Source organism: Bufo gargarizans, chromosome 3 (genome assembly GCF_014858855.1).
Source record: "Bufo gargarizans isolate SCDJY-AF-19 chromosome 3, ASM1485885v1, whole genome shotgun sequence".
Classification (NCBI taxonomy): domain Eukaryota; kingdom Metazoa; phylum Chordata; class Amphibia; order Anura; family Bufonidae; genus Bufo; species Bufo gargarizans.
In genome coordinates this window covers 207,113,561-207,129,738 of record NC_058082.1, presented here as the reverse complement: position 1 = coordinate 207,129,738, position 16,178 = coordinate 207,113,561, and the positions used below count along the sequence as shown (strand labels likewise).

Genomic DNA, 16,178 nt, shown 5'->3' with positions numbered 1-16,178 from the left:
GTCCATGGTCTATGCTAGTAGTTGTAGGATGTCATAGCGGGTATGTCTGTCATTTTTGTGCATGGCTAATTTGGTCCCAGACCACAGGGGTATCTTCTACAGGTTTTAGGGCTATGTCTGTGACTACATAAAAAGGGGTATTCCGGTTGTTAAAACATAGGATAGGGGGTAACTATTAGACTGGTGGGGACTATTTTGGTTTTATCCCCCAAATGTCTCATAAAATCCATGCACTCCTCTAACCTTTAAATTAAAAGGGTATTCATTTTTTTTTAAGTTATCCCCTATCCACAGGCATTATGATACGTCGGAAATCAGCTATCAGGTTATACTCATTTTAGATCCACAGTATTGAACATTTCAGTTATAAAGTTTGATCCAATTTATGTAGGATAAGAAAACCAAGGGGATCTATTTCAACCCATGACATCCATTACAACTGCAGACACTGCTTCCCAAATGACAGTGTCAAAGAAATACGACCTATAATGGCTTCCATTTACCAGTGTTTTCCAAATGTTATTACATTATTTCTGCCAATAATCATTTGTTTACCCTCGTTTTATTGAATTGTGTGCACTCAGTTTCATTTTACATTCATATTTGTAGGAGAAAAACATGTTTAATTGTACAAAATATGTCTGAAAAGAATATTAAAACAGTAGATGTTGTTTATCCACATATTAGTTGGCCCCCTTTGTATATATATATATATATATATATATATACATATATGCATTGAAAGTTTGCCTGATCCAGAAGATTCATGTTGTCAAATGGAATTGTATAATTTAAAATGTTATCATTTGCAAACTACGGCTGAATCTTTTGTGTTAGTTTGCTTTTGTAGTTTAGTCACAGCAGCATGCACCAGTTCATTTATTTTATTTTGATGTGCTCGCTTTGTTCTTATTATTAAAACTTTCTTTTATTTTCAATTATGTATAGCAACAATCGGGTACTTTGACCCTTGACCTCTTGGGGACATATGACGTACCGGTACGTCATGATGTCCTGGTACTTAAGGACACATGACCTACCGGTATGTCATGTGTAGTTCCGATCACCGCTGCGCGGCGGGCGGTGATTAGAACTGGGTGCCTGCTGAAATCAATCAGCAGGCACCCTGGGACAATGCGTGGGGCGGTCCCGAGACCTGCGGTTTGCGGCGTTTACAGGTCGTTGCGGCAGGGATCGGCGGTGCCATCGGGTCCCCGTGCTGCTGTAATGGGGACCCGATGGCATGGAAGGCAGCGCGATGCCTTCCTTAGGCATCGGCGCTCCCTTCCGGTGAAGAGCCTGTGAGATCCAGCCCCCTGGATCTCACAGGCAGGAAGCTGTATGAGTAATACACACAGTATTACTCATACAGCCAATGCATTCCAATACAGAAGTATTGGAATGCATTGTAAAGGGGATCAGACCACCAAAAGTTGAAGTCCCAAAGTTGGACAAAAAATAAAGTAAAGAAAATTTAAAAACTAAAGTTTTACCCCCCAAAAATTAAAAGTTTCATGTAAAAAAAAACTAAAACGTCATTTCCCCCAAATAAAGTTAAAAAAAAAATGGGAAAAAATAGGGAAAAATTAAAGTTGACATATTAGGTATCGCTGCGTCCGTATCGACCGGCTCTATAATCACATGGCCTAACCCCTCAGATGAACACCGTAAAAAATAACAAATAAAAACTGTGCTAAATAAACAATTTTTGGGTCACCTTGCATCACTAAATGTACAACAGTAAGCGATCAAAAAGGCATATGCCCACCAAAATAGTACCAATCTAACCGTCACCTCATCCCACAAAAAATTAGCCCCTACCTAAGATAATCACCCAAAAAATGAAAAACTATGGCTTAGAATATGGAGACACTAAAACATCATTTTTTTTTTTTTTAAAAGCTGGTATTGTGTAAAACTTACATAAATAAAAAAAGTATACATATTAGGTATCACCGTGTCCGTAATAACCTGCTCTATAAAAATATCACAAGACCTAACCCCTCAGGTGAATACCGTAAAAAAACTAAAACATAAACGGTGTAAATAAAGCCATTTTTTATCACCTTACATCACAAAAAGTGTAATAGCAAGCCATCAAAAAGTCATATGCACCCCAAAATAGTGCCAATCAAACCGTCATCTCATCCCTCAAAAATCATACCCATCCCAAGAAAAATCGCCCTAAAAACTGGGAAAACTGAATCGCCTGGATAAGTCAAAGCGTTTTAAAGTTATTACCACATAAAGTGACACTGGTCAGAATTGCAAAAATGGCCTGGTCCTTAAGGTGAAAATGAGCCCGGTCCCTAAGGGGTTAAATATTACAACATTGGGGTATGCAGACCCCTAAAACAAGTTTGATACAAATGAAGTTGTTGAGGAAGGGTGGCGCGTGTTGTATGGGAGTATGTATGTGTATGTATTGGCGGTGCAGAGGGCGATGTGCGCAGATGTGCCCAGCACCTGTGCCCATCCGCCTCCGATATTCCCCAGGGGCTCATCCATGCCCCTGTGGGAATTCATATAGTGTGGCCCGCGAATACATATACATATATACATGTGTATATATATATGTGCCCCTTTAATATACATATGTGCCCTTTTAATATGTGATGTGCCCCTTTAATATACATATGTGCCCTTTTAATATGTGATGTGCCCCTTTAATATACATATGTGCCCTTTTAATATGTGATGTGCCCCTTTAATCAATATATATATATATATATGCCCCTTCAATCAATATATATATATATATATATATAAGTGCCCCTTCAAGATATTCATGCCCCCTGAATTAATGTGCCCCCTGAATATGCCACACACAGCCCCATATCACATAAACCCCCCCTACATGGACCCAGATGCATCAATGTGAATGTGGCCCAAGCATTCACATTGATGTATTCTGAGTAAAGGCGCCAGGATGACAGGATAAGGTCCGGTCATTCTGGTGACCTCAAAAGGATTCAAATTCTAATGAATTTGAATCCTTTTGTTCTAATTATCTGCAGCCCGGCTGGAGATAATTAAAGCATAATAGAGAAAGAGGAGACACCTCCGCTCCCTCTATTATGCGCATTTCGGCATCGCAATTACCATTGCGATGTCCGGAATGCCGAGAGCTGCAGACGGGAGATCAAAGGATCTCCCGTCTGTCAGCAAGTACACGCGGCCCTGCAGCACGCGTGCAGGGATGCGCGGGCAGGCGCGGTGACGTCATCTCACCGCGCCGGCCCACGCGTCCCTCACAGTGGTGCGCGCTCGCGCGCCGCTGTGTGGGCGGCACGGAGTGCGGGCGGCTGGACATATAAGTCCGGCTGGCCCGACACTAGGGCAGAAGAGAGCCGGCCGCCCACCCTCCCTGAGGATCATCCCCTGGACTGACGAGCCCCCCTGGACAACGAGCAGGCTTAAGTATCATTAACCCCCACTATCCCACCAACGCTATTAACCCCCCCACTATCCCACCAACGCTATTAACCCCCCCACTATCCCACCAACGCTATTAACCCCCCCATTATTCCCACCAACGCTATTAACCCCCCCATTATCCCACCAACGCTATTAACCCCCCACTAAACCCCATTCTATCTACCCCCCCACTATCTGGTTCCTGATTAACCCCTGCCATACCCCCATTCCTCTGGTTCTGTGCCCCTGGTTAACCCCTGCCACACACCCCTCCCTCGCCAACACTAGCAGAATAATTCACCCCTGCATTGTTGTACAGCTCCCCATTGTTATACCTTTTGTGTTTGTGGTCTGCCTAACCCCAGCAAGACCACCGTAGATCCTCGTCGTATACCCAGGGATAGAAGTAGTCAGGTGGGGTGGGTTGTTATACCTGTATGTGTGTATTGTATATTTAGTTTGTGGGTGGAATTTTGGAACGTGTAGTGTAGTTGAGTATTGTATTGTTACTGTATTGTGTGCGTAGTGTCAGGTGTTAATAAATACTGTGTTACTTGTACCCTTTGTGTAGTGTGTATTTGTTAGCGGTAGTAAGTAAGGCGCATGCAGCTAGTATAGTGATTAGTGTAAGGCATAGCGAAGATATTGTGTAATTGTTATATAAAGGCATAAATAGGCGGAGTCATCACTAGACGGCTCCTCCTATTTAGGAATATTAATTATCGATATTCGCATAATATTGGTGATTAATATTCCCCCTTTACAGAAGTACACCTCAACAGTTTGAAAAAAGGTAATAGTTACATTTCAGTCGTTTATTTCTTACATCTCTTTTACATTGTTATTGTTATCACATCCTAGAGGGTTGCAGTAGCAGTCTACCCAAGCGCCCCTTCATCTGTTCCACCAAATACCACTCAGTCAAGGAAAATGGTCTCATATTATATTCTATTTCCCCATCTGACATGTATGTAGCAATAAAGGTTTTCCATTTCTGAAAAAATCCTTGCATGTGCCTATCCTTGGAGCTCATTATGTCTAATCTTTCCATGTGGAACACTTTTTTCAACTGCTCCAGTACGTATTGTTGGTATATCCGATTGTAGCCATCTTTGTAATATACTCCTTTTTTCCACCATACTTATCGTGTGGAACAAGCGGGGTATCTGCCTCTTCCCCTCCTTCTCTTACTCATAATGAAATAGACAGACCTGAGGAGTTAGGTCCACTCTCTGCCCCATAACTTCCTAATCATCTCTGTCACTCCTTCCCAAAGCTTTTTACTAATTGGGCAAGTCCACAGCCCGTGATACAGATGGGTATATCCTTGACCACATTTAGGACAATTAATTATACGGTCTGGCCTCTCTGGGTGAGGGGGTATGTTAAAAGCCATAAATGGCTCTATTTATTATCTTTAAGGCCTCTTTCACACGAGCGTGTCCGGATTAGGTCCGGATGCGTCCCGGTGCATTGCGGCAAACCCCCGCGAGTACGTACGCAATTGCAGAAGTTCGACTGTGGTACCCAGACCCGAACTTCTTGACAGAAGTTCAGGTTTGGGTCAGTTGTAGTGTAGATTGTATTATTTCCCCTTATAACATGGTTATAAGGGAAAATAATAGCATTTTGAATACAGAATGCATAGTAAAATAGGGTTGGAGGGGTTAAAAATATATATATATATATTTTAACTCGCCTTAATCCACTTGTTCGCGCAGCCCAGCTTCTCTTCTGTCTTCATCTGTGAGGAAAAGGACCTTTGATGACGTCACTACGCTCATCACATGGTCATTCACATGATTCATCACCATGGTGATGGATCATGTGATGAGTGTAGTGACGTAACCACAGGTCCTTTACCCAGGTGCTGAAGAAAGAAGACAGAACAGATGCCGGCTGCGCGAACAAGTGGATTAAGGTGAGTTAAAATATATATTGATTTTTTTAACCCCTCCAGCCCTATTTTACTATGCATTCTGTATTCAAAATGCTATTATTTTCCCTTATAACCATGTTATAAGGGAAAATAATAATGACCGGGTCTCCATCCCGATCGTCACCTAGTAACCGTGTGTGAAAATCGCACCGCATCCACACTTACTTGCGGATGCTTGCGATTTTCACACAACCCCATTCATTTATATGAGGCCTGCGTTACGTAAAAAACGCACAAAGAGGAGCATGCTGCGATTTTCACGCAACGCACAAGTGATGCGTGAAAATCACCGCTCATGTGCACAGCCCCATAGAAATGAATGGGTCAGGATTCAGTGCGGGTGCAATGCGTTCAACTCACGCATTGCACCCGCGCGGAAATCTGGCCCGTGTGAAAGGGGCCTAACTGAGTATCCCTCCACATTTCGCTTATTATGTGCCTTCTTACTTTCATCAATCCTTTTGGTATGATCTGCTCTATGGTTTCGTCTCCTATCTGTTCTGCCCATTTCTCAAACATTTTCACCTTATCCTTTTGCATCTCCTCCTTTCTCATGTTATAATAAATAGATGACACTGATACCCATCCACTCCCCAATTCCAGGATTTTATCCAGTACGTTTAGGTGCATTTCTTTATGTATCAGCACTAAGTGTGACGTAATAGCAGCTTTGATCTGGGCGAGTTGAATAGTTTGACAGGGATTCAAAGAGAACTTTGCTATCAGCTCCTCCCCTTTCATCCATCTTTGCTCTACGTCATGTAGGAGATGTCTAGCCTGTATGATCCCTTTAGTTCTCCATTCCTCAAAAAGACTGTTAGTTCTACCCTGTGTGAATTCTAGATTATTCCATAGTGGAAGATGTTTGGATATCCTGTAGGACAACCAGTATTTTTTCCTCAATATCCTCCATGTTACTATAGTATCCTTGATGAGTACAGACTGTTTAATCCATATAGGGATACTTTGTAACCTAGCATGTAATAGTGCCACTAGGGACCAGGGAGCGCAAAAATCTTGTTCCAATGACAAAGCTGAAAAATAACTTGTCCCGTTTATCCAATCATTTATATGTCTAGCCAAACACGCCAAATTATATTTTCTAATATCTGGGAAGGCTATGCCACACTGTTCTTTTACACCCGTTAGGTTACGTAACTTAATTCTAGGGCGCTTTCCTTGCCACAAAAACCTTGAAAAGGCCCTTGTTAACTTGTTTATGTCTTCATGTTTTAAAAGTATGGGAATTACCTGCATTGGATATAACAGTTTGGATACAGCCATCATTTTAAGAAGATGATTACACCCCAGCAGCGACAGCAGAAGATCATGCCATCTTCGTAATGCCCTTATTATCTTCGCTATCAGTGTGCCATAATTTAATCTGTATATTGACTCTAGAGTATTCCCTATTTTAACGCCCAGATAAGTTATATGTGAGCCAGCTACAGGTATTTCCTCCATTCGTCTCCCAGTTTTATGCTTTGTTCTTAGCATTGTACATTTGGTGGGGGTGTCTGCCCCCATGTTCGTTGAGCTATCCTCCCATCTCTCCAAAGCTGTTTTTAATTAGAGGAGAATAAAACTAGTTCTTAAAGGGGTTGGCCACCATACGCATAAAAAAATAAAAATAAAGGGTCCCAGATAATAACTAAAGCCACGAGGTATTTGTATCATGAGAGATATACTGTGTACATATAATTGCCAGTAGCCCCCCTTATGTTCCAGTAGCCCCCCTTTTGTGCCAGTAGCCCCCCTTATGTGCCAGTAGCCCCCTTATGTGCCAGTAGCCTCCTATCATGTGCAAGTAGCCTATCATGTGCCAGTAGCCCCCCTTATGTGCCAGTAGCTCCCCTTATGTGCCAGTAGCCCCCTTATGTGCCAGTAGCCTCCCTTATGTGCCAGTAGCCCCCCTTATCTGCCAGTAGCCCCCTTATGTGCCAGTAGCCCCCTTATGTTCCAGTAGCCCCCCTTATGTGCCAGTAGCCCTCCTTATGTGCCAGTAGCCCCCCTTATGTGCCAGCAGCCCCCCTTATGTGCCAGCAGCCCCCCTATGTGCCAGTAGTCCCCCTTATGTGCAGCAACCCCCCTTATGTGCCAGTAGCCCCTTATGTGCCAGTGGTCCCACTTATGTGCCAGTAGTCCCCCTCATGCGCCAGTAGTCCCCCTATCATGTGCCAGTAGCCCCCTTATGTGCCAGTAGTCCCCCTATCATGTGCCAGTAGTCCCCCTATCATGTGCCAGTAGCCCCCTTATGTGCCAGTAGCTCCCCTTATGTGCCAGTAGCCCCCCTTATGTGCCAGCAGCCCCCCTTATGTGCCAGTAGTCCCCTTTATGTCTGTGCCAGCCCAATTGCCCCCTTATGTGGCAGCAGACCCCCTTATGTGCCGTTATGTGCCGTTATTATAATTTGTACATATATATATAAAAAAACAAAAACGTATACTTACCTCCTCTAGGATGCGATGCAGGCCTCTTCCGGCCTGTGTCCCTCGCTGGCTCAGGCGGCCCGATGACGTCATTGCGCCGCCTGCACCGGCCTCTGATAGGCTACCGGCCTAGTGCTGGCAGCCTATCAGAGGAACAGGGAGGGGATACACCTCTCCCTCCCCTGCCGGCACAGACATTTGTATCACCATCCTAAGGACGGCGATACAGATGACTATAGAGATGAGTGAGCGCTTCCACAATGGAAGCGCAGCGCTCATCTCCTGCTGTGCCCCCTTCTGACAGCACCCCGGGCAGCCACCCGGCCCGCCCAGTCCAAGAAACGGCCCTGGGGGAAAGTAACGTGATCCTTTTATAGATCAGGTTGTTACAGACGCAATGATACCAAACATGTGTAGTGTATGCTATTTTTATTTTTTTATCAATTATAAATGTGTTGCTATAAGAAAAAGATTGATTATTTCCTTTTTTACATTTTTTTCACTTTTATTTTACCCAGACCCACTAGATTCTTGAAGATCCAGTGGTTCTGATGGTTAACAATACACTGCAGTACACTGTATATAGTGTACTGCAGTGCATTGTCTCTCACAGTAAGCCTGATCAGGCTCCTGCCTTCAGCAGGAGTCTGATCAGCTATACCAAGGCAAGCCAGATGCCTGTGAAGGCGTCAGGTTGCCATGGTAACCATCGGGATGCTGCCATAGCAGCTCAGCTCCCGATGGGGGAGGGAGCTCCCTCCCTCTGTTAACCCATCAAGCATCGGGCTGCTGCCACAGCTCTCTCCATCTCTTAACCCCTTCCATACAGCGGTCCCTATGGACCTCAGCATGGAAGGGGTTAAACGGCCGAAATCGGTGCCAACACCAACGTTGGCTGTTTAAAGCAGAGTGTGAGCTGTATATTATAGCTGACACTCTGCTAACCGCTCGCCCATCCCTAAACAGATTGGGGCGGAAGGGGGATCAGCAGCGCTGCCGCCAGCCATCCTGAAATTAGGAGGCACAATGGGGGCTGGAGCCCATGGGGGGGATATTATATATACACACATTTTAGAAGGTTCTGATCCCCACAGTCACGGACTGTGGGGATCAGAACCTTTCAGCCGGCATTAGAATTGTGTGATTGACTAGTCTGTACAGACTAGCCAATCAGATCGATGGCCGGCCTGGGACCAAACAGAAACGGAACAGGGAGCGCGCAAGTGGCATGGGCAGACTGGGCATGCGCTGCTCTTAGGCAGATTAAGAAAAGTTGCAATAAAGGCATGGACAAGCTTTCTCTAAAGCTCCTGCATGTTGCGTGCAGCCATGGACGAACTGGCTGCCTGGCAGAGCGGGGCTCGGGGGCGTGGCTTACTATAAAAAGATTAGCAGACAGATTTTTTAAATAAAGTATATTTGGAATCTCTTGTTTACCCTGCCTCCAACAATATTGTGTAAAGTACTGATATAGTGGCCAACCCCTTTAAATAAACCCTGTGTTCATTTTGAAGGCCTAGGCCCAAAACAGGTAGGTCTGTGTAGTTTTGCAACCCATCAGATAAGATTGCATTGCCCATGTTGAGCTAAAACTTCTGCCAAAAGTTACTACAGTGGGCACATGGGCATCTTAATTGGACCATGCCCTAATAGAAGAAGGTGACGTGGTTTGACGAAGTACATTTTCTTTTACATTATGTGGATGGCTGAGTTCATGAGTGTCACTTACATGAGGAAGAGACGGCACCAGGATGCACTGTAGCAAGGCAAGCTGGCAAGGGCAGTGTGATGCTCACAGATATTTAATGCTAGTAAATCTTGGGCCCTGGCTGTAACGGTCTCTCCAGTGACAGGGGTCAGAAGATCTAAGAGATTGGCTGCACGTAATGTGATCTGACAGCCTCTTTGGTTTCACTTGTTTCTGTGTTGTTTCTTATCTGAGGTGTAGCTTTAGTAGTCATTCCCACTCCTCTATTTAGTCTGGTCTCACCCATCATGCTATGCGGTTGATAGCTGTCACGACCATGGTCCTGGGTTCCTGTGTGATGTGTGGTGTGTGCTGTGTCCCTTTGTGTTCTTGTGGACAGCAGCGTTTCTGCATGGGTTCCAGGCTTTGTGTCTGTGGTAGGTAGGTGTTGTACTTGTTGCATTTACCTGCCATTGCCATAAGTTGTTTATGCCCCCCTTTCTTTATAGCTTGGCCAGTGAGACTCCTGTTCGTCCGTATCCAGGGTCGGCTCATACGGCTAGGAGACAGGGTCAGAATTAGGGATGTGATAGGAGGTGACCTGCTCCCTAATTCCTGTCCTAGCCTTGCAGCGACCAACATCTTCTGGCATCACACGGCTGAGGGTTTTCCCCATCCTCAGCCGTGACAGCAGGGGCTGACTGGCAACTTTTGGCCCAGGGGGCAAGTAACACCCAGAGGCCCACTGAGCCCCCCTCCTGCTTTCCCATTTCCCCTGCCTCCTCCTGACCCCCCCCTTGCCACTTTCGTCAGCCATGTAAATTACAACACAGTAAAACAAAATAAACTAGGCATGCTCCGATATATCGGCCGCCGAAACATATCAGCCGAAAATTGCATTTTTGGTATAATGCCGAAAGTGTCATTTTCTGGCTGATACAGTGTTGCATCCGTGTATTCTCTCCTCCCCGCTGGGCGCTGCTCTGTGTCCCCCCCATGACACTTGATGACTTTTGCAGGAGAAACTGTATATTGTGTGGCACAGTGTAGGCTATATGTGTATAACATAAACATATTTTATTTGAAAACTTACAGTTACTTGACCCTTGGGGATCTCGGACGCCACTTCCACACTTTGGCCGGGGGCTCGGCGGAGCTGATGTTGTGTTTTATCCTAATGAGAAAGATTTCGTAATAAGGATTTGGAGAAGGGGCAGAGGGATAGCAGAGCAGGGAGAGGCTGGTGCTGCTACTAGGGGGTCATACCATGGGGGAGTAATAAAGCCCACCATAATGCCCCCCCCCCCCGTAGAAATAATTTTCCTTATAATAGACAGTGCACAAAATACCCCCTTGTAATATCCCCAGTTGAGCTAATGTCCCCATAGTGCCCCCTATAATGTGCTAGTAGCCAGATAGGGCCCCCTATAATGTGCCAGTAGCCATATAGGGCCCCCCTATAATGTGCCAGTAGCCAGATAGGGCCCCCCTATAATGTGCCAGTAGCCAGATAGGGCCCCCCTATAATGTGCCAGTAGCCAGATAGAGCCCACCTATAATGTGCCAGTAACCATAGGCCCCTTCCACTATAATGTGCCAGTACCCAGAGAGGGCCCCCCTATAATGTGCCAGTAGCCATAGGCCCCCCTATAATGTGCCAGTAGCCATAGCCCCCCACTAATGTGCCAGTAGCCATAGCCCCACCACTAATGTGCCAGTAGCCATAGCCCCCCCACTAATGTGCCAGTAGCCATAGCCCCCCACTAATGTGCCAGTAGCCACATAGGGCCCCCCTATAATGTGCCAGTAGCCACATAGGGCCCCCCTATAATGTGCCAGTAGCCATAGGCCCCCCATAATGTGCCAGTAGCCATAGGCCCCCCATAATGTGCCAGTAGCCATAGGCCCCCCATAATGTGCCAGTAGCCATAGGCCCCCCATAATGTGCCAGTAGCCATAGGGCCCCCATAATCTGCCATCAGCCCATAGTCCCCCTATAATCTGCCATCAGCCCATAGTCCCCCTATAATCTGCCATCAGCCCATAGTCCCCCTATAATCTGCCAGTAGCCATAGGCCCCCCTATAATGTGCCAGTAGCCATAGGCCCCCCTATAATCTGCCAGTAGCCATAGGTCCCCCTATAATCTGCCAGTAGCCATAGGCCTCCCATAATGTGCCAGTAGCCATAGGTCCCCCATAATGTGCCAGTAGCCATAGCCCCCCCATATAATGTGCAAGTAGCCATAGCCCCCCCTATAATGTGCCAGTAGCCATAGGCCCCCCTATAATGTGCCAGTAGCCATAGCCCCCCTATAATCTGCCAGTAGCCATAGGCCCCCCATAATGTGCCAGTAGCCATAGGCCCCCCATAATGTGCCAGTAGCCATAGGTCCCCCATAATGTGCCAGTACCCATAGCCCCCCCATAATGTGCCAGTACCCATAGCCCCCCCATAATGTGCCAGTAGCCATAGGTCCCCCATAATGTGCCAGTACCCATAGCCCCCCCATAATGTGCCAGTAGCCATAGGCCCCCATATAATCTGCCAGTAGCCATAGGCCCCCCACTAATGTGCCAGTAGCCAGATAGGGCCCCCCACTAATGTGCCAGGAGTAGCCAGATAGGGGCTCCCCTATAATGTGCCAGGAGTAGCCACTAGCCAGATTGTGCCCCCCACCCCCCTCATAAAGTGCCAGGCCCAGGGCCAGTAGCCAGATAGGGACAGAAATAAAGAAGAAAAAAAATAAAATGTCAGTCAGACTTATACTTACCTCCCTGCTTCTCTGGAATACTCCGGTCCCGCCTCCAGCCAGCACAGATCTAATCACTTTACGGCAGCGTAGCGGCTCAGTCAGGCCGCAGGACCGGCGCAGGTGGCGCGATGACGTCATCGCGCCGATGACGTCATCGCGCTGCCTGCGCCGGTCCGGCGGCCTGTCTGATAGGCTGCCGGCAACACGCCTCCCCTGCTCCCCGTCTCCCTGGCTTAAAGTGGCAGTTCATTCCGGCCCGGCCGGCCGGGACAGCAAGCCAGGGAGGCCCGGGGGGCAATTGCCCCCCTGCCCCCCGGCCCAGTCCGCCCCTGCGTGACAGTATGACCACAATGGCTCCTCACCTGGCTTGACCTTCGAATGAGGGTGCAGCATGTATTGCCAGCCGTTTTCGGCATACATGCACGTTCTCCGGAGGGAGAGCGTTTTTGGGGTTTCGCCACTGATGGCGCGGTGAGTGGCAATTCCCCGCCATTCCTTCACCGTTGCCTGTTTTGGTGTCCCCTTACCTTTTATTCCCCACCCCCCCTCCCATTGTTTGTGGTGCCCCACCAACTTTCCCCTTTTGTGTTGGGGGGGCTTTGAGCGGTGGAAGTGGCTCCACCTTCGGAAGAGGGTGCAGCATGCATCGCCATATCTTGTGGGGTGCACCGTTTTGGGGATCACCGTTAACGGCGCGGTTGGTGGCTTATTCCCCACCACCTTACCTTCCGTGTCCGTGTTGGTGATCCCTCGTCCCTCTCTATGTTCCTATCTCTGGTCGTCTGCTGGCAGCATTCCGTTAGTGTTCCGGCTGTGTGCTGGGTAGGAGTGTCTATTGGCAGCGACTGGAGTGGGGACGTTAATAGAGAGTGGACGCAGTGTCAGTGCGGTCTCCCCGGGCTGTTTCTTTGCTGGTCTCTGGTTCCTGTGTGTTGCTCCAGAAGCTGGCAGTCGAATCCTGGTTCCTGTGTGTTTCTCCAGGGTCCGGCAGCAGTCCTTGGGGGACTCGCATGTACTGACGCTATTTCCCTTATTTTCCCCTTCTCCTATCCCCTTGTTGGGTCCCTCACCAATTTCCCTTTTTTTTGTGGGGGGGCTTTGAGGGGTGGGAGTGTCACGACCATGGTCATGGTCGTGACTCCAGAACCGCATGCTGTTGCCTGCGGTCTGGTTTTGTTGTTCAACCACAGATAAGGGCCGCTAGTATGTTGCCTCACTTTTGGTTGCCGCTGGCAACATGTTGTTATTTTGTATATCGCAGTATAGCAGCCTGAGCTGGTGCTAGGCAGCTTGCTGCAATGTGCATGCGGTTGCACCAGGCAACCTGTCTTTGTATCTGTGCACTTTTGTTGTTTTGGTGTGCACGAGATTTACATATGAGTACACTTCCCCTTTAAGTTGCTGTCTTCCCTTCCCTGGTGGCGCAAGGGTTAACTCCCTTCTTTGTGTGAACACTGGGTGTGTCTGTGTGTTGGTGTGGCTACATGGGCTATTTAGCCTCCGTTTAGATCAGTAGTCTGAGGGGTACTTCAGCTATGGTTAGCTGGAGTCATCCTCCTGGTTATATATCATCTGCCAGTGAGGGCCAACCTTGTGGTCATACTGTCACAGCTGAGGATGGGGAAAACCCTCAGCCATGCGATGCCAGAAGATGTTGGTCGCTGCAAGGCCAGGACAGGAATTAGGGAGCAGGTCACCTCCTATCACATCCCTAATTTCTGTCCTGGCCTTGCAGCGACCAACATCTTCTGGCATCGCACGGCTGAGGGTTTTCCCCATCCTCAGCCGTGACAATAGCTCCTTCTGGTTGTGGAAGTGCTGGTGTTTGGTTTTCCTCTGAGTTTTTGCTCGTCCGCGTACTTCGGAGTTTACATGTCTTTTTCCCTATTTCTTGTTTGTTGTATTCCCCTGTCTTTTGCTATTAGGCCTGAGGGAGTCTTCTGTTCCTTCAGCTGGGAAGGAACAGGTAGTCTGTTGTCCTGACACTATTTCCAGGGCCCTTTAGGGTCAGATCGGGCTCTATGTCCCGATGTATGAACATTCCTACCATCAAGGTCTGTTCATACTGATAGTAGTCAGGGCTCAGTTTAGGGTTTCACTAGGTGATGACCTTTCCTCTTTCCCTAGTTTCCAAGCCTAATACCTCTTTCCTTCCCTCCTGTGTTCGGTGTGGGGTTTACCTCTCACACCACGCTGTGACACTGGCATTTATGTGGATTGTACTTTGATCATGTTACACCTAAGCAAACATTGTCGCACCTTCATAGAAACAGTATTCCCTAATGGCAGTGGTCTTTTTCAGTAGAATAATGTGCCCAAAATGTGTTCAGGAATGGTTTGGCCTCCAAATTCCCCAGATCTCAATCTGATCTAGAATTTGAGCAATCGACTGTCAAGACACTTCTTTTGGAGGCCCTACTTTGTTACCTAAAGGATCTGCTGCTAACATCTTGGTGCCAGATACCACAGTACCCTTTCAGAAGTCTTGTGAAGTCCATGCCTCAACAGATCACATCTAACACAATATTATTATGTATTATGGCTGATCCATGTGTATAGTATTTTTAATTTAGAACCCTTATTCTTAAAGAATTAGAGGCTTTTCAATATAATTTTTTTTAAATTACCACCTTTTTCTGCACAGCCTCCTATAATGTTTTTTAAATTACCACCTTTTTCTGCACAGCCTCCTTATAGCCCCCCTTCCCTCACCAAGGCCCATTGCACGGATAGTTTTTTTTAAATGTCTTTCAGGCTTTCTCTGATGCAAATATGCTATTGAAATAGCCCTTTTATTCTTCAAGAATAAGAGATCTAAATAAAAATATGTATTCTATAGAACCTTGTTATAAATCTACATATATATTAAAAATCCATTAAAAAAACATCTGTGAAGTAATATCCTGGAAGACATGAGGTTCCCTTTCATGGCACAATACTTTCAACCATTACTCAATACCTCTCTTACATTTAAAATGAATAATAATAAAAAAAACACATTATACATACCATTTGTTTTCGGTTTTCAACAAGGTGAATTCCAATTACACCTAAGAAGGATCCAAAGCCAAGCTGATTTAGGAGACAAAGAAAAAAAATTGACTTAGTGATCGATACAGGTAAAATATAGGCCTAGAATCTCTATGCCTCAAATCTGTCTACAACTTTGACACATTTTAGCACAAAATGTAGCACGCCTAGTTTTTTTTTGGCCTTGCTCAACAAGGGAGTGTGGGTTAGCAGGGAAGGGTGTGGCTTAATGGGAAATTAGCATGACCTAAAATGCACATATTTTGCACCAAAATGTGTCAAAATCTGAAAGAAAGTAAGATCAAAAAAAAGTTGTCTTTTACATGTAGAAATGCACCAGATTTACCATACAGTGTGAGACTCCTTGTAGTAAATCTGTAGTTGAAGAAAAAAAAAAAATTCACTTTCAGAGACGATTGCTGGAATCATGACACTTAGGGTGAGCATGAATCATCTGAATTGTCTTTATTTAGGCTACACATTTTGTCAGTGGGAAGAGGAAGGCCCAGTGCCAAAACATGAAGCTTAAATAAAGACAATTCAAATGACTTCTCTTCACCCTAAGTGTCATGATTCCAGCAAGCTCCCCTGACACACCATTCTTCGTGAACTACTTCACCTTCCATGCAGGGTTGCCAACCATCCAGAAATTTCTGGGACAGTCTGTAAAAATCATGTGACTTTTTTACCTGTGTCTGTGACCCAAAAAAATCTGTCCATGATTTTTTTTAGGCTGGTGGTAATTGACTAGATGATTTTGGTCGTAGTTATTATCATTTTACAGCTTACAGTAAATTATGGTAATGAGTTATCATCAGTATATTGAGCTATAGACATGGATTACTTATAATCTTTATCATTTATTATGGTTTTCCAATTTGTCCGTAAAAAATGTTGGTTGTCTGTGATTTTGGGATAGGTT

General features: G+C 46.1%; 1 protein-coding gene across 1 annotated transcript in view; it reads right to left on the bottom strand.

The window, feature by feature from the left end:
- TMEM255B (transmembrane protein 255B) overlaps positions 1 to 16,178 on the bottom strand; it is a 100,753-nt gene that overhangs the window by 73,089 nt on the left and 11,486 nt on the right. The window contains exon 4 of the mRNA XM_044285550.1: positions 15,236 to 15,298. Coding sequence (XP_044141485.1) covers positions 15,236 to 15,298 — 63 coding nt within the window. The remainder of the gene's footprint in view (positions 1 to 15,235; positions 15,299 to 16,178) is intronic.